Genomic DNA, 16,675 nt, shown 5'->3' with positions numbered 1-16,675 from the left:
AAATGTATTCTACCTTTTGGAACTGCCATTTTTTGTAAGCCTAAATTTGTAAATAATTTAAAAATTAATTTTCTAGGGCTTTTTTAAATAATGAAAAAAAACAATTTGGGGGTTTTTGTAACGAGTGTTACAGTGTTTGCATTTTGTAGACACTAGGTTTTTACACAGGTACATGGAAGCTTCTTAAACGAAATCCAAACTATGAAGCTATGAATCCCTTCTTCTTCCTCCTCCCTTTCTTCCCTTTTAAGAGCTCAACGTACATACTACAAGGTATATTCTCCTTCGTTGATTTCCTTCTTTCTTCTTAAAAAATTCTTGAAATTTAACAACCTCCTAGTTTGCGGTTAACTCAAGAGAGATCAATTCCGGTCGATTGAGGGATATATTTCTGCTTGATTCTTCTTATTGGAACTTCTATTTAGTGTGTTGAAAGACCTCTATCTATCAATTTTGATCTAAAAGTGAACTTATTTAGGAGAAAAATTGCTCTTTTCTTTCTCCCTACATGTAATGAAAATTTTGAAGAGTCATCCGTCTACTAATTATCTGATGTGACTCCATTAATCTTCAATTCATTACCTGCAATTTGGATATATATTGTAGGAAATTATCTCTTTATTCACCCGTTTTAGTTTTTGATGTTCTTGAAAATGTTAATTCTTTGGAAGGCATGCATATTGGATGGGCTTAATTAGGATTCCTCTCCCTAATTTAGTGACTTTTTTCCTGTCAAAATGCTTCAAGTTCTGTTGATTAACTGATTTGCATTCATAATTGAGGAGAAATTGCTTGAATCTAAACTTAGATGTAAGTAAGGAGGAATTTCCTTTCTTTCCATTGATCTTGTATGATTAAGTAGTAAATTGGACTAAATTAGGAAGAAATAATCTCTTCTTTATCCCTCATTTAGTCACAATTATTCGGTTCGAAAGCCTAAATAAAATTCTTTAATCATTGGATAGATTACTTCTTCCTTCTCCTCAATCTATGGAAAGGAGTTATTGCAGAAAATTGCTTCTTTATTTCTCCCTACACTCGTTTTCTGTTGAAATATTGCAAAACTTGGAGGTATAAGTAGTTTCTTAGTTCTCCCTAGTTTAGTCTTCTTTGTTTTATCGAAGAATAATCTTTATGGGGGATGATAAGCTTTATGGTCAATCGATGTAATGTGTTGTATATACCACACTCTTACTGTCTTCTCAAGCATTCTTCAATGATTATTAATTTGATAAAAGCTAATTATCGATGATTCGGTAGAGATGTTAAATGAAAATCACCGCCACGACGCCATCCAAGATTGTTTGGAGTTTTTCCTATTGAATTCATCAAAACACAAATTCCATTAATTTATATGCATAAATAGACTATTGTATAGTTCAATATGTTACATGTATGGTTTGGTTATATGTGTGTCTATCCCTTCTTTAATATAACAATGTTGGTGGCAGATAGAGACATTGATAGCTTGTGGTGGCTTATCAAAGAATAGTCTCTTCATTCAAGAGCACGCCTATATCACAGGTAAAAGTTCCATATGATGCTCTTTATAATTCATTTCTAATGAATAATAATTTTTCCTCTTAATAGGGATGGAGTGCCATTTGCTTAGGTAGCTAGCTTCCATTCAGATTTGTCATTTGGTTATGCTTATCATTCAAACAATCTCTTCCTACATTGTTACATTACATGATTTCCTTATTCACATATTTAACATTGTGAATTCATGAATCTAGGAAAATATAAAAAACAACTTCGAATCTCTAGAACTTGTCATACTCAATCAACTATGCCACGCAAGGAATCCCCCTTATGGGATAAATATTGTGTGAACAGACAAGCTGGGAAGTCATCTGGGAACTATTATTGGGATTGTAGATTATGTGGTTTTCATGGGTCTAGGACACTAACACGTTTAGTTGCTCACCTTGCTGGAATTAAAGGTGAAGGTATAGACAAGTGTGTGCAAGTAACTCTAGAGGCATATCAAGAGGCTATGGCATTGGCACAAGAAAGTGAATTGACTCGCAAGAAGCTAAAACGCATTAAAGAAGTGGAAGCCATGGAACAACAAATTGAGCTTCAAGAAGGCATTGTGGATTCAATGGTTGATTCAATGTTCCAATCACAACCTTCAATGGCTAGCATAAGTGCCTCATCTAAGAAGGATTCAATAGACCAAATTCCTATTGATATTGAAGATACAGAAGGTTCAAGAAGAAAAGGTCTCACTCAAAGCACGATAAGGAGAGGATCAAATGTTGCTATGTTGATCAAGAAAGACCATGCAAACACAATGTTGGTTAGATGCATTGTGGAAGGTAATCTATCTTTTAATCTTTTGAAAATGTCATGTTGGAGGAACATGTTGTTAGCTTTCTCTGATATTGGGGAAAAGTATAGTGGTATTACCTACAATGATTTAACAGCTAAATATTTAAAGAAAGAGCATTTGAATGTGCAACATAAAGTGGAAAATCTGAAAGCCCTTTGGCCAAAATATGGAGTTACCATACTTTCAGATGGATGGATTGACACTAGCAAGCGAGCACTTAGGAATATTTTGGTCTCATGTTGTTATGGCACTATGTACCTTAAAACTATTGATTGTAGTGGTGTTTCTACAAGGGTCAACGGTCCATGGTTGGTTGAAATGCTATCAACTGCAATAAATGAAGTAAAAGTAGAAAATATGGTGCAAATTGTCACTGACAATGCATCTAATTGTGTTAGTATGGGTCACATTCTAGAGACTAAATTCCCAGGCCTTGTATGGACTCCTTGTGCATCACATTGTTTAGATTTATTGCTAGAGGATATTGGGAAGTTGTCTTGGGTTCGTGGAGTGCACAAGAGAGCAAATTATGTGGTTAGACTATTCACCAAGAAAAGGAATGCACGAAAAAATTTCAGCAACTATTCATCTCTTGTGCTCCTTAGGCCAAGTGCCACTCGATTTGGCTATATCCTTATTGTCCTTGAGAGGTTGGCAAGAGTTTGGAGAGCCCTAGAACAAATTGTGGTTAGTAACTATTGGGAAGATTGGAGTGACTCCAAAAAGCCAGATGTTGTCAAGGTGAAGTCCATTGTGCAAGATAGCTCTACTTTGCCTTCAATTATGGTTGTAATTTCGATTATGCGTCCATTGTTTTCTGTTTTGCGGCTAACTGATCGTGAAGGATCTACAATGGGCTTACTTTATGAGTTCATGAGAAGGGCTAGAGACACATTGGAACGAGGAGCAAGAGACGACACATTACACAAGGACAGGTAATATGTTTCTATTCTAATATTATTATTTCTATGTACTATGTAGTATGTACAATTGTTGTTTATTGCATCTTTTTCATTTCTTTGAATCATTGTTGTTGTCTATATTATGCATATTTCAGTAACTGATTTCCAGTTTTGATTTAAGTTTGTCAAATGTTAATGCAAATATAAAGAGGTTTTGGATTGTTTTGATTGTCATTGATCGTGGTTCAAAAAGCCAATTCATATTGTTGCACATATTTTGCATCCTTTATGGAAGCCCAAAGATCAACCAATTATTATGAATGCAGAGATGATGAATGGATGGCTTGCATATATTCAAAAAGTATATTCTATAGATGAATGTGAAATCTTGCAAGATCAATTTGACATGTATAGAAATGGTGTGGGCCGATTTAGCAATGAGTTATCAAAGTCACACACTGCAAAATGTAAACCTGTTTCATGGTGGGAAAGATATGGAGACAATGTGCCCTTGCTACAGTCATTAGCTTGTAGAGTATTGTCTCAGGTATTATAACTCATTTTGTTATTAATGTTTCAATTTTATTAATCTTCTACAATGACATGTATTGTTTGCTTAATTCTTTGTGTCATAGGATTGCTCTTCTGGAGCTGCTGAAAGAAATTGGAATGCACATGCATTGGCACATACAAAAAGGAGGAACCGTTTGAAGGTGAAACAAGTGGAGAGATTAGTATATGTTAGTGAAAACTTAAGGCTTGTTCGAAGCTTTCAAACTCATGCAGGTCTTCCAATGCAGGTCTACATCTTTCTTACTCATGTTTGACACTTGAAAGTTGATGTTTAGAAAATCATTTGTAGGTTAATTAACGAACATTGTTAATTGGTAAATATTATTTGATTTAGGTAAATCCTGATGAGATAGACATTGACAAGACTGTTGAAATGCCTCCAGCAATAGCCAATATTGATACTCAAGTCGCACAAGCATATTTTGAGGAAGCAGAGGCTATGCATATTGGTCGGGTTACTCGAAGTAGATCTAAGTTTGCCAATATGATAGTGGATGAAGGATTGGTGGGATCAAGTTCTAGCACTATTAGAAGAGTTTGCGCGAGAGTTGCAAGTACAAGAAGGGTAAATACTCGACAAACTACAATTGAGGCTTGCAATGCTGAATATGGAAATGATGATGGAGATCAAGAGGATGAAGACATTGACAATGCCATAGTTTATTCATCTTCAGATAGTGATTATGTGGACAACTATGATGATACAACAACGGAATCTTCTAATGATGATGTTGAAGAAGAAACATAATCGAAAATTGCATGGATTCTTGGTTTTTACATATTTATTTGAATTTAAGAACCAATAACTATGAGTATGAAGAAAGTTTTAAATTTTAATAGTTTTTTTATTACTTTATTCATTTTCTATGAGGATTGAAATAATATGTGTTTTGATTCAAACTTCAATTATGTTCTTGACTCTTGAATCTCCACTTTCATTTTAAAATATGTATACCACATGTATTGAAACATAGATAACCATGTATTATCAATGGGAAATAAAGATAATTTGTATTTACTATATAATAAATACTATTCAAATCCCAGTATCTTTGCATTCAACATCAATGGTGTTAAAGTATTCAACGTATTCAAAACGTATTTAACGTACTCAACGTACTCAACGAACTCAATGTATTTTACCTTTAAATACGTATTCTAAGAACTTATAAAAATAATTTAGAATACTTATAAAATACGTACCATACGTATTGTACGCGTACGGTATGCTACTATGTTGCAACCATGGACCGGAAGGCCCAAGTATGTGAAGCCTGCCAACTCAGGAAGCAACACCGGCTTCCATTCCCCGCCGAACATAACCGGAGTCGTAACAACCTCGACCTTATCCATTCGGATGTGTGGGGACCGGGACAGAATGTTAGTCTTGGCGGGAGTCGATATTTCGTCTCCTTCATCGACGACTATACGCGGCACACATGAATCTACCTCATTGAGCCAACTATGGAAGAAGAAATGCGGGCACTTGATGTCAACAAGACATGGGACCTGGTTGACCCTCCTCGTCACTGTAAACCGATCGGATGCAAGTGGATATACAAGGTAAAGTACAACACCGACGGTTCTGTTAACCGGTATAAAGCCCGGTTAGTGGCGAAGGGATACGCGCAGACCCACGGAATCGACTACGACGAGACCTTCGCTCCGGTAGCGAAGATGACGACGGTTCGTGTGGTGCTGGCGGTTGCTGCAGCAAAGGGGTGGCATCTTCACCAGATGGATGTGAAGAATGCGTTTCTTCAGGGTGATCTTGAAGAAGAAGTCTTTATGACTCAGCCCCCCGGCTTTCAATTGGAGATGAACAAGTCGGCGGTATGCCAGCTGAAGAAGTCATTGTACGGCCTGAAGCAAGCCCCTCGAGCTTGGAATGCGAAGATCACGCACCGGTTGCGTAAGATGGGGTTTGTGGCCTCCAAATCGAACTCTTCATTGTTCATCCGGCAAGGCTCAGCCGGTCCGGTATGTATACTGTTGTATGTTGATGATCTAGTCATCACCAGACCAGGAGTTCCAGAAATCAACCGCGTCAATTCCCAGTTGTCGCACACATTTGAGATGAAGGATGTGGGGGACCTTCATTATTTTCTAGGGATCGAGGTGATCCGAACCCCAGACGGCATATTGCTCTCATACCGACATTACGTCTTGAATATGTTGTACAAGTTCGGCATGACAGAATGCCGACCTGTCTCCACACCCTTGGACCGGAACCAGAAGCTTCGTCCCAACTCCGGACCGGCCTGCAATGAGCAACGGTTCCGACAGATTTTCGGAAGCCTTATTTACTTGACTATCACACGACCCGACATCAGCTATCCGGTCGGAATGATAAGTCAGTTCATGCAGAAGCCGACCGTGGAGCACCTTCAGTGCGCGCAAAGGATATTGCGGTATGTCAGCGGCACGAAGGACCGGGGACTGTTCTATCGGTGCGGTATACCCGAAGAGCTCCTCGGTTACACGGATGCCAACTGGGCCGGTGATGCATCAGATCGCCAATCAACCTCCGGTTACATGTTTTCCCTAGGTAGCACGACTGTTGCGTGGACCAGCAAAAAGCAGCCAACAGTTGCTCTGTCCAACATTGAGGCTTGAGTATCGGGGCGCTACCATTGCCACCTGTGAAGCCATTTGGCTTCTGCGACTGCTACGAGACCTACGGATCGAGGTACCGACCCCGATTCTGGTCTACTACAACAACATAAGCAGCATGCAACTCGCCAAGAACCCTGTGTTCCATGCTCGCACGAAGCACATAGAAGTGCACTATCACTTTGTGCGTGAGCAGGTCCTGAGCGGTGAGGTTGACCTACGGTATGTTCACACGGATCGGCAAGTTGCCGATATCTTCACCAAGCCGCTCGGATCGGACAAGTTGCAGCACTTTACCGACATGCTTGGTGTTCAGCATCTAGACGTGCCACACTTGAGGGGGAGAACGAACAGAGACACCGGAACGGGCAAAGGCAAAGAGACTGTTGATTGCGCCGGTGAGGGAAGAACAGAAGACAACAGAGTCAAGAAGGACAGAGCCGACCGAAGGAAGAAGGCCAAGACCCGGACATGGTCCGATGTGGTAATGGGCTTGGAACCAGAAGACGAATCGGGAGCAACCAATTCGGACAAGAGCTGGAAAGAATGGGATGGATTTGGAGCATGCAATGTTTTACTATACACGGACGACGTTATGACCGTTGCATGTCCAATTCATGTTGGGGTTATTTCCAGATCCCTAGGTATTCTGTTGTGACATGAATTCTCGGCCTTCTTGGGAAAAAATCAAGTAGACAAAGACATGCAATCGAAGAATGGAATGGAGGAATAGGTCCATCTTATTTTCCAATGTGATGGTTTTGGAGTATGCAATGATTTGGTTTCTACGGATGAGTTATGACCTCAAAACATTTACAATAGGGATCCAGGGTGCAATGCATGTGCATCTGACTCGAGATAAAAAGGTTGCAAGTTCGATTCAAGTCTAGTTCATTTCAAGAGACATAGATATAGTGTTATGACTAGAATATTCGGTCGTTGTGGAGTACAATTAAATCAATTAGTTCGTGCAATTGATTGGAGGAATAGGTGAATGATTTGTTTTGGATGATACTTGAGGACGATGTTATGATATCAACCCACATGCGGGATCCGTGGCGCAATGGTAGCGCATCTGACTCCAGATTAGAAGGTTGCGTGTTCGATTCACATCGGGTTCATTTTTACATACCAAGATATTGTGTTGTGATTGGAATTGTTCTAATCTTATTGTTTTGCAGGATAAAATATCTTAGTGCTCGGGCACAATGCTGTGACAAAAACTTGTGTAAGCGAGATACCTAGCGTAATGGCAAAGCTTTTGAGTCCAAATTATAATGTTGCATGTTCAATTCACATCGGAGTCATTTAAAGACACAAAGATCTGATGTTGTGACTATCGAACTCAATTAACACAAGTAAGATATGATATCGAACATTGCATAAGAGGAATAACTGAATAACTGCATGTGTTTTCCGATGTGATGCCATTGGAGAATGCAATGTTTTGGTACTAGCGGACAAGATTATGTCATGAATTTGTGCACACAAGCGGGATCCACGATGCAATGCTTGTGTGTCTCCCTCTGGATAAATAGGTTGCATATTTGATTTATGTCTTGTTCATTACAAGATACGAAAATCCATTGTTGTGACTCGATTTGTGGGCTGCATTCGAATGCCATTAAGTCATGAAACGCATGTAATTGAACAATGAATTACATGAATAAGTTCATGTTTTTTCGAATGGGATGGATTTGGAGCATGCAATGTTTTACTATACAAGGACAAGGTTATGACCGTTGCATGTCCAATTCATGTTGGAGTTATTTCCAGATGCATAGGTATTGTGTTGTGACATGAATTCTCAGCCTTCTTGGAACAAAATCAAGTAGACAAGGACATGCAATCGAAGAATGCATTGGAGGAATAGGTCCATGTTGTTTTCCAATGTGATGGTTTTGGAGTATGCAATGGTTTGGTTTCTACGGATGAGTTATGACCTCAAAACATGTACAATAGGGATCTAGGGTGCAATGCATGTGCATCTGACTCTAGATAAAAAGGTTGCAAGTTTGATTCACGTCTAGTTCATTTCAAGATACTTAGATCTAATGTTATGACTAGAATATTCGGCCGTTGTGGAGTACAATTAAATCAATTAGTTTGTGCAATTGATTCGAGGAATAGGTGGATGATTTGTTTTGGATGGTACAATGTTTACCTAGTTGAACAATGACATTTCAAGAATAAGTTCATTTTTTTTCGAATGTGATTGATTTTGAGCATGCAATGTCTGAGGACAAGTTTATGACATTATACAAGTAAAGGTAGGATTGATGGCATGGTGCATGACTTAGTTCTTTTGGAATGACGGCATCAAAAACGATATAAAGGAAATGGATGAGCTATTAATCAATTATAGTGTAAGGGTGAAAGAACTTGATGATTGTTCTCATACAAGGAAATGGAGACATGTGTGTATGTGCATGTTAAAATATATATATATATATATATGAAAGAGAAGTATGAAAATCAAATATAAGAGAATACAATGCAGGAACCCTCTACGTGAGGGGAGAAATTTGCTTTATAATATATCATTACTTTGTTAAATGTTTGTAAATTTTGTCGTAGTGTTACCATACATTTGGTAGGATGTAGATCATGCTTTATGTTAACTACATGCTACAAACAAGTCATGAAGTTGTGAAAGGGAGTTACGAAAGAGTGAATATATTTCATGTACACAAGTGCACGCACTACATGTGGACAGTTGGGCTTGATATCTCAACAATATTTTCTTCTATGTGTGAGTTTTTGTCTAAACAACTTCTTTCAAGAGTCGAAGTATCACATTTGCCGTGATCATGCTTCATTCTTTACGTTCCACAAATTATCAATTCCATCCAACTCTCTATATACATTCTTTTGACAATCACAATGACCTTGATTGTGCAGGCATACGTAAGGAGATTTTTTTGCTATGAATATTTTGATTTCGTTCTAAATCGTTCGAACATACACCAAGAAATGACATCAAAAAATCTGATCCACTTCCTACACCCATTCTTCTCACAAAGACAATGACATGCACTCTTCACTACAACATTTACTAGTAAGATCAAGAGTCACTATTAATTCCAAACATACTATGATTCTCTCTTGGTTCCATTGGTCATTTTGGACATTTGAAAATGATGATAAAATGTGTGTGTGTGTGTGTGTGTGTGTGTGTGTTGATGGCTATAAACATATGTTGGCGTCTAAATGCATAAAGAACCACCACAATAAATGGCTACTTAAAAACACATGATAAAGGTGCATTTTCCATAGTGACCCCAAGGCATAAGAACAAGATCAATTAAGACGTATCACATCGTCTAGATATCTATTAAAACTCCACTTTGAGGAATTAGGGTTAATCAAGCATAAGCGTTGCACAAGTTTTCGACCATCTGGGTAACAAAGCTTCGAAGAAACTTCTTCAAATGGAGTTGCCGAATAAGTAGATTTGACATTGACCTAGGAAATGATAGGCATGCTAAACATTTAGATTATCTTCGCTATGGTAAAAATACTTCGTCCCTTTATTGAAAATTATTGCATGTTGATGGTACATGCTTCATTTAGCAAATTAGGTTTGCTTATACAACTATAAAGAAAACAGGATCAAAATGGAGAGACTATTAACAAAGAGTGGTTTTTTTTAAATAATAAACCCATTCATTCATACTACACATTTTGTACAAACATATTCATGATCATTAAAGCGACTATTATTTCACATATTCGCATAGCCTTTATACTCCACATCAGTACAAACACGGAGAAAACCATCCCCATACTCAACATTTGAATCCCTAAGCTCCATATAAGGGATCACGGGCAAAGGAAACCCTCTTCTCAAGCTAAAATTTAGATAAGGTAACAACAGTTCTTTTAAGATACCTTTCAGGAAAACCTGTGCAAAAAACAAGGTCATGTCAATACTTCTTTTAGTAACAAGTAAATGCAAAAGATAAATAAAATATATTCTTTTCTTTTCATTTCTTCCGACTTTTATTTAAATTTCGACTGTTAATTTTGTAAATTTGTGGCATCTCTACTTTTGGGTTGCTTTTGATTGTTTTAAAGGTTTTCTTTCCTTTCAATTGTTTGGTTTGCTTATGGGTTTTTCGCTTTATGCTTTTCTGCTTTATGGTTTATCGTTTTTGTTGTTTTCTTTGTTGCAAACCAGTAACATAACATCTCTTCAAGTGAAAATACCTTGACAAGTACCAAATGAACTTTCCCTATATTGCTCCATTTCAGCTCAAGGTTCAGATCATTTAGACCATTGATCTGTCCTGTGATATTATTTCCATTTAGACCCGCAATGCCAGATAATGATGCAGTCTGCAAAAAAAAAAAGAATATAAAAAAATTTACATCAAAATATAACCCAGAGACATTAGGCAAACAAAAATCTCTACGGAAGTAGAAGATGAAACATGCATGGCTGACCATAAAAATGGATAGAATTCAACCAAACAATATTAATAAAACAAGGACTTGAAAAGTGCTATATCTTCAAAAATAACGGAAACAAGAATGTACAGGCATTGCCTTGTCCCTAAAGATGTTGTTGAAGCTCAATTATATTATCTAAATACATTACTAAATACTTTAAACTGATGTCAGGAATGTGCTTCAACATCCTGACAAAGGTATGGATGGATGCCAATTATTACATTACCTGTTAGGGTTTAATAAATTCACAACAGTATTGCATGCACTGTCTAGAAAGATGTTGTCAAAGGTCAATTGTAATTACCTAACTATACTTTTACAAGCTTTAAACAGTATTTCTATGAGCTTTAAATGGCTGTCAGGGAGTGCTCGAACATCATCGTAACAGTATGGCTGGATGCCGATTATTACATAACCCATTAGAGTTGAATAGATTCATAGTAGATATTGTATACATAAAGTTAAAACAGACTCATAATTTACTTATGTAGGGTTGAATAGACTCACAATTGATATGCAAGCCACTGGTACTATATTGTCATCGTTTATGACTTCGATTATCATGTCCACAACAGCAGACCCCTCGATTCCATTTAATCTTAATGAAATTGTGGGAGGAGATGTAACTTCAAAGTGGAACTTTATTTCATCATTGGGATAGTCAATATACAGTTGTGGAACTATATACCTCCACTTTGATGTATTCAAAAATGTTTTATCTGGCATTTTATCCACTAGCCAATTGACTAAATCCATCTGCATAAACCATGATAATTACATATGCATTTTTAGCAGAAGTACAAGGTATTAATGAACTTTCAATCACATATCTTACATTATAATAAACAGCAGCACCATCATTTAAAATAGATTCACTGAGAGCGATGGAGACCATCTTGGCACCATCACTGCACGTTAGGCTAAGAGGCAGCATTTGTATAACATGATTACGTGTTGGCTTGACCTTTTTCAGACTTATAAATTCACCTTTCAGTCCTATACTAATTGAACTGGAATTGAATATTGGCTCAGAGACGACACTGAAGTTGAGTACAGATGTCTCATCAACTGGCACTCTCTGGGGTATGTCAAACAAAAAGGAATTAAGATTCTCAACTCCCAACTGAATTTGTTCATTCAGCTGTTCCTCTGTTGTGACACGAATGCGCTCCTTTAGTCCATCAAGCAGCCTGTCATAATCACAATTGTTAAAAAATAATAGTGAATGGCTGACAGCGTGCTACGGTCTTCAAAGCATTGGCCAAAATAGTATGAACTTTCAGCGTTATTTTAATTACATGAGTATATTGTGGTAAAGCTTTCACACAAACTTCACAGTATTAGCCATCAACATTTCACAAAACGAATTGTACAGTTGCTCATCATCCATAGAAGCTACTATTAGCAGCAACCATTCACAGATGCATACCTGATATGTCTAGAAAACATAGGTTTTTCTTTAAGAACCAAACAAGATGAAATCATACCATTGGTACAGCCAAGAGCTTTCTCCACTCAACTGTACATCAAGATCATTAATATAGGCCCCTGATTGGAGAATATTCAGCTGCAGTGTTCCACTATGTTTGTGCACATTTACGGACACTCCAGATTGCATTCCTACAACCTTCAAAATACTCAATACCATAGCCATAATATTAATCTCTGAACTCTGAGAATAAAATTTATTACAAATTAATTAATGCAACTACGATATCACATGATGTGCAATGAAGAACTTAGCAATACTGTACATAAATAATCCACCATGGTATTACATAAGAAAAATATCTTATTTTGCATGCCCAAACAATCCCACTTTCTTCATTTTCTTCGACAACAACATTTTTCTATGCTATCTTTTAATCTAAATAATTTCAGACTAATACTCTTCAAGCTTCCATCACAATTTCGCAATTTTCTAACTCCTACAATTTTGCTACTTCTAATGTCGAGTTCTTGTTGGACTTGAGGATCTACATGCTCATCAATCCTACAACGATTGATGTTAATGACCACCAATGTTGTCTCTTTCCCTATTACCTAGATTTCTTCACAATTCATCCATAGCCGATCACTCTTGCACATGAAACTAGACATCTTACTGGGGCACAGCTATGACTGGAGCTGGTATTGGTTCTCATGGCAAAACAGCTCCTTCTGGTGTATGATGTTTCCTGGTGTATTTTCTACCTGTTCTATTTAGACTCACCTTGCAATAACAATTCTACTATTGGATCTAAAAATCTTCTGCTAGTGGAATAATGGTCCCTTCATACATGATTTCTCTTTTTGTATCATATTTCTTGAGGTATGTAATCCACCAACATTTTATGCAAAATAAACAGTTGATTTGGGAGTTCCTAGAAAAACATGGGAAGTATGACAAATGCTTTAAGTCATCACTGATATTTTTGGAAAATTTAAGATCCTAACTAAGATGATTGGTGCGGAGTCAAGGAGATGATGTTATAATCAAGGAAGTCATGCATCATACCTTTTCCAAACGTATCTCATCAACAAAAAGACCGCCCCAAGTAGAGTCAAATGTATACTTTCAAGAGTCGGTTCCCCATGTTTGATGATGAATACAACAATTCACAAATACCATATATGTCCAGAAGTGACTGCTTATATGAAAATATATCCATTTGTAATCAATATATAAGTTCAAGGGTCAGTTCCCCATTTTCCTTGATGCATACAACAATCCTCAATACCATCCATGTACAGAGGCACCCACTGAATTTGAAGAAATATCCATTATAAGGAGATAGATAGCACCATTATTGACAAGAGGATCATTTTTTCTTGTCTTAGTGAGTGGTAACACCACTGGTCTCCTCAATCAGGGGAGGTTACATTTGCTTGAAACAGTGTTGTGGCTCATGGAAGACAATAGCTAAAAAATTGGGTTTGATGCATTAAATCTGCAGGTTTAATACTCTGAACTGAATAAAAAATTCTCAGAATCCCAACATAGTAGAACGCAAATATCCATGAATGGGATACAATCTCAAGGCCATGGCCAAGTTTTAAATGGTTGAAACATGGTGTCTATATGTAATATGAACTGAACCATTCGGATATACCTTTGTCTCTTGTAACATCCATAAAAATAGTGCCTTTGTTCTCGAAAACACTGGATGAAATTTTGAGATTGCCATTTTAGAATTATTTCCAAAGGAAACAAAATCAAACTCAAGTGTTTCTTCCCGTAGAACATTTAAAGGTTATTGGCGATATCAAACTGGTATAACTTCTCTATTTTATCCTCTCCAATCTGACACTAATATGTTTCCAGTGGCTAGCTGGTAAAATCATCGTTAACTGAAGGATCAATCAACTGATTTTTCTTCCACAACAATTCAGGCATTTAATGGTAAGAATTCTGTAAGGTTAACATTTATAGTAATGTTATAATAGAGGGTTCTTAGTCAATGACCAGTAATGATATTTCCCCATCTCCCAGAACTCTACTCGTTTTCCATCCACAAAATGATAGCAATTTTGGTGGTTGATAGCTCTCATTCATAATATTATGATTATCACAAAAACCTAATCTAAGTTTTCCAAACCATTTGCAATTCATTATTTCCAACTATATCATGCACGAGAAGGAAAACTTAGCAGGTTAGTAAAGTGAAAGGATGAAAAGCTCTGTATCACGTTTACAAGGGGAAGAGAGCATGACACAAATGTTGGGCATTCATTCACATACTTCACTATCATGTCATGCATGAAAAGGAAAACTTGGTCAATTAATAGGACAAGGTGCATAAAGCACACAAGGAAAACCATAACACTCAAGGCATCAAAAAACTTAAAATATAAACTACACAAACCATCCATAAAAAATATTCAAAACGAAAAAAGAAATAAACTTAAAAGCGAATTGAATGAAAAAACCTGTATAAAAGCGCCACCTGAGTCGGAAATAGGGCTAGGAAGCCACATGTTATCGTATGTATATTGCCAATCCAGAGACAAGTTAGTAGCCACATCTGAAGCCATCAAGAGGATACCTTCTTCATTCACCAATACAATCGAAGATCCCACTACTGCCCTTAAAAGAGTGAAATTGGAGAAATATGATGTCAATCGGCCCACGAATGGCACAGTTGAATCTGATGTGATGTCAGGGAATGTGACAGGAGTGATTGTCGTCAGAATCTGTTCGACAATTACGTCTTTGACCCAATCCAGACCACTTTGAGAAAGAGTTATCCATATGGCTGCTTCATCATCTTCATGAGGCTCCGACAAGTCTGCTTCATCTGTTTCGTTATGCAGAGATGCGTCGCGGCCTTGACCTTCATGAAGGAGGAGGCATAGAAGGAGGAGGAGAAGAAGAAGAAGGAGATTGGTGAGGGAGGTAAAACTCGATGGTTTCATGGTTTTGCAGAGCAATTTGCTCTGTTCTGGTTCTTGGAGTCAATATATGTACACAAAAATATGGGGCCTCAAATTTGTTGAAGACAAACTCAATTATGTATGTATCATGTACATATGTACACACGTGTGTGTGTGTGTGTGTGTGTATCTAGATGGGTATTGGTTCTCAATTCAATGCCCTATAGTGTAGTGATTCATGACTCCCAAAGGGTTATAAGTGTTATAACCCCCGAACGAAAGAGGTCAGAGTAAGTTGTGATGTCGTATTCGACGAGTCGGTCATGCAATCCCCGCGCAAGGAACGGAGGAGACGGCGTATGCGCAAGGAGAAGGGGAAGATGAAGATGTTGGAATACGGCACAGAGGCCAGTGCATCGGATCCGAATGAATCCGACGCGGCTAGGAGCGAAGACGGACCTCCAAAAACGAGATCGGAGTTGGCCAAGAGGTCCTTGAAATCGACAAACCAGAAGTTGCGTTGATCCACCCGCCAGAAGAACCCCATTGTTTGGAACAGATACAACGTCTATATGGCACATCATTATGCGTATATGGCGAAGGTGGCGGAAGTGCATGAACCGGAGAGCTACGCAGAAGCAGCAAAGGATGTGAATTGGCATGCCGCTAAGGAGGAAGAGATGCGTGCATTGGCCGAAAACGAGACATGGGGCCTGGTTGATGCCCCCAAGGGTGTGACGTCGATTGGATGTAGGTAGGTGTACAAGGTAAAGTACAACACCAACGGCTCCGTTAACTGATACAAGACCTGATTCGTGGCAAAGGGTTATGCGCAGCAACACAGCATCGATTACGATGAGACTTTTGCGCCAGTCGCGAAGATGACGATCGTCCGTGTTTTTCTAGCGGTAGCCGCGGAGAAGGAGTGGCATCTACATCAAATGGATATAAAGAATATGTTCCTACAAGGCGAGCTTCAGGAACAGGTATACATGGTATAGCTCCCCAAATTTCTATCCAAACAGAACCCATCGGCAGTTTGCCGACTGAAGAAGTCCCTATACAACTTAAAGCAAGGCTTGCATGCCTAGAACACGAAAATCACGCAGAGGTTGCGTAAGATGGGGTTTGCTCCGTCAAAATCGGACTCATCACTATTCATTTGGCAAAGTCAGACCGGACCGATAACCATATTGCTATATGTCGATGATTTAGTCATCGCCGATGCTGATCTCGAAGAAATCGGCCGAGTCAAGTCTCAACTTGCCGCATCATTTGATATGAAGGATCTGGGGGACCTTCATTACTTCCTTGGGATCGAAGTGATCCGCACCCCCGAAGGCATACTGATCAACCAACGACATTATGTGCTAAGTATGATCTTCAAGTTCGGAATGACGTATTGTAAATTCGTCGTGACTCCTCTGGATAGAAATGTGAAGCTTTG

General features: G+C 38.1%; 2 protein-coding genes and 1 non-coding gene across 3 annotated transcripts; 2 read left to right on the top strand and 1 right to left on the bottom strand.

The window, feature by feature from the left end:
* Positions 1-1,789: 1,789 nt before the first annotated feature.
* On the top strand, positions 1,790-4,558 carry LOC147861178 (uncharacterized). Its single transcript, XM_087323351.1, has 4 exons — positions 1,790-3,270; positions 3,478-3,784; positions 3,873-4,037; positions 4,145-4,558. The coding sequence occupies exons 1-4, from the start codon at positions 1,790-1,792 to the stop codon at positions 4,556-4,558; spliced, it is 2,367 nt and encodes a 788-aa protein (XP_087179477.1).
* A 2,914-nt stretch (positions 4,559-7,472) lies between these two features.
* TRNAW-CCA (transfer RNA tryptophan (anticodon CCA)) lies at positions 7,473-7,544 on the top strand. The gene has a single exon. It is a non-coding gene; the product is annotated as a tRNA-Trp (tRNA).
* A 2,508-nt stretch (positions 7,545-10,052) lies between these two features.
* LOC147861176 (putative BPI/LBP family protein At1g04970) lies at positions 10,053-15,331 on the bottom strand. The gene is made up of 6 exons (XM_087323592.1): positions 14,785-15,331; positions 12,363-12,502; positions 11,711-12,065; positions 11,383-11,631; positions 10,633-10,761; positions 10,053-10,327 (listed from the first exon to the last, which is right to left on the bottom strand). The coding sequence occupies exons 1-6, from the start codon at positions 15,268-15,270 to the stop codon at positions 10,148-10,150; spliced, it is 1,539 nt and encodes a 512-aa protein (XP_087179718.1). The 5' UTR covers positions 15,271-15,331; the 3' UTR covers positions 10,053-10,147.
* Positions 15,332-16,675: the final 1,344 nt, after the last annotated feature.

This window comes from Azolla caroliniana, unplaced genomic scaffold, assembly GCF_043228905.1.
Source record: "Azolla caroliniana isolate FFs.n. ecotype wild unplaced genomic scaffold, voAzoCaro1.0.p SCAF_8, whole genome shotgun sequence".
Classification (NCBI taxonomy): Eukaryota; Viridiplantae; Streptophyta; class Polypodiopsida; order Salviniales; family Salviniaceae; genus Azolla; species Azolla caroliniana.
Note: the sequence above shows the minus strand (reverse complement) of the source record. Positions and strands in the feature narration are given on the sequence as shown.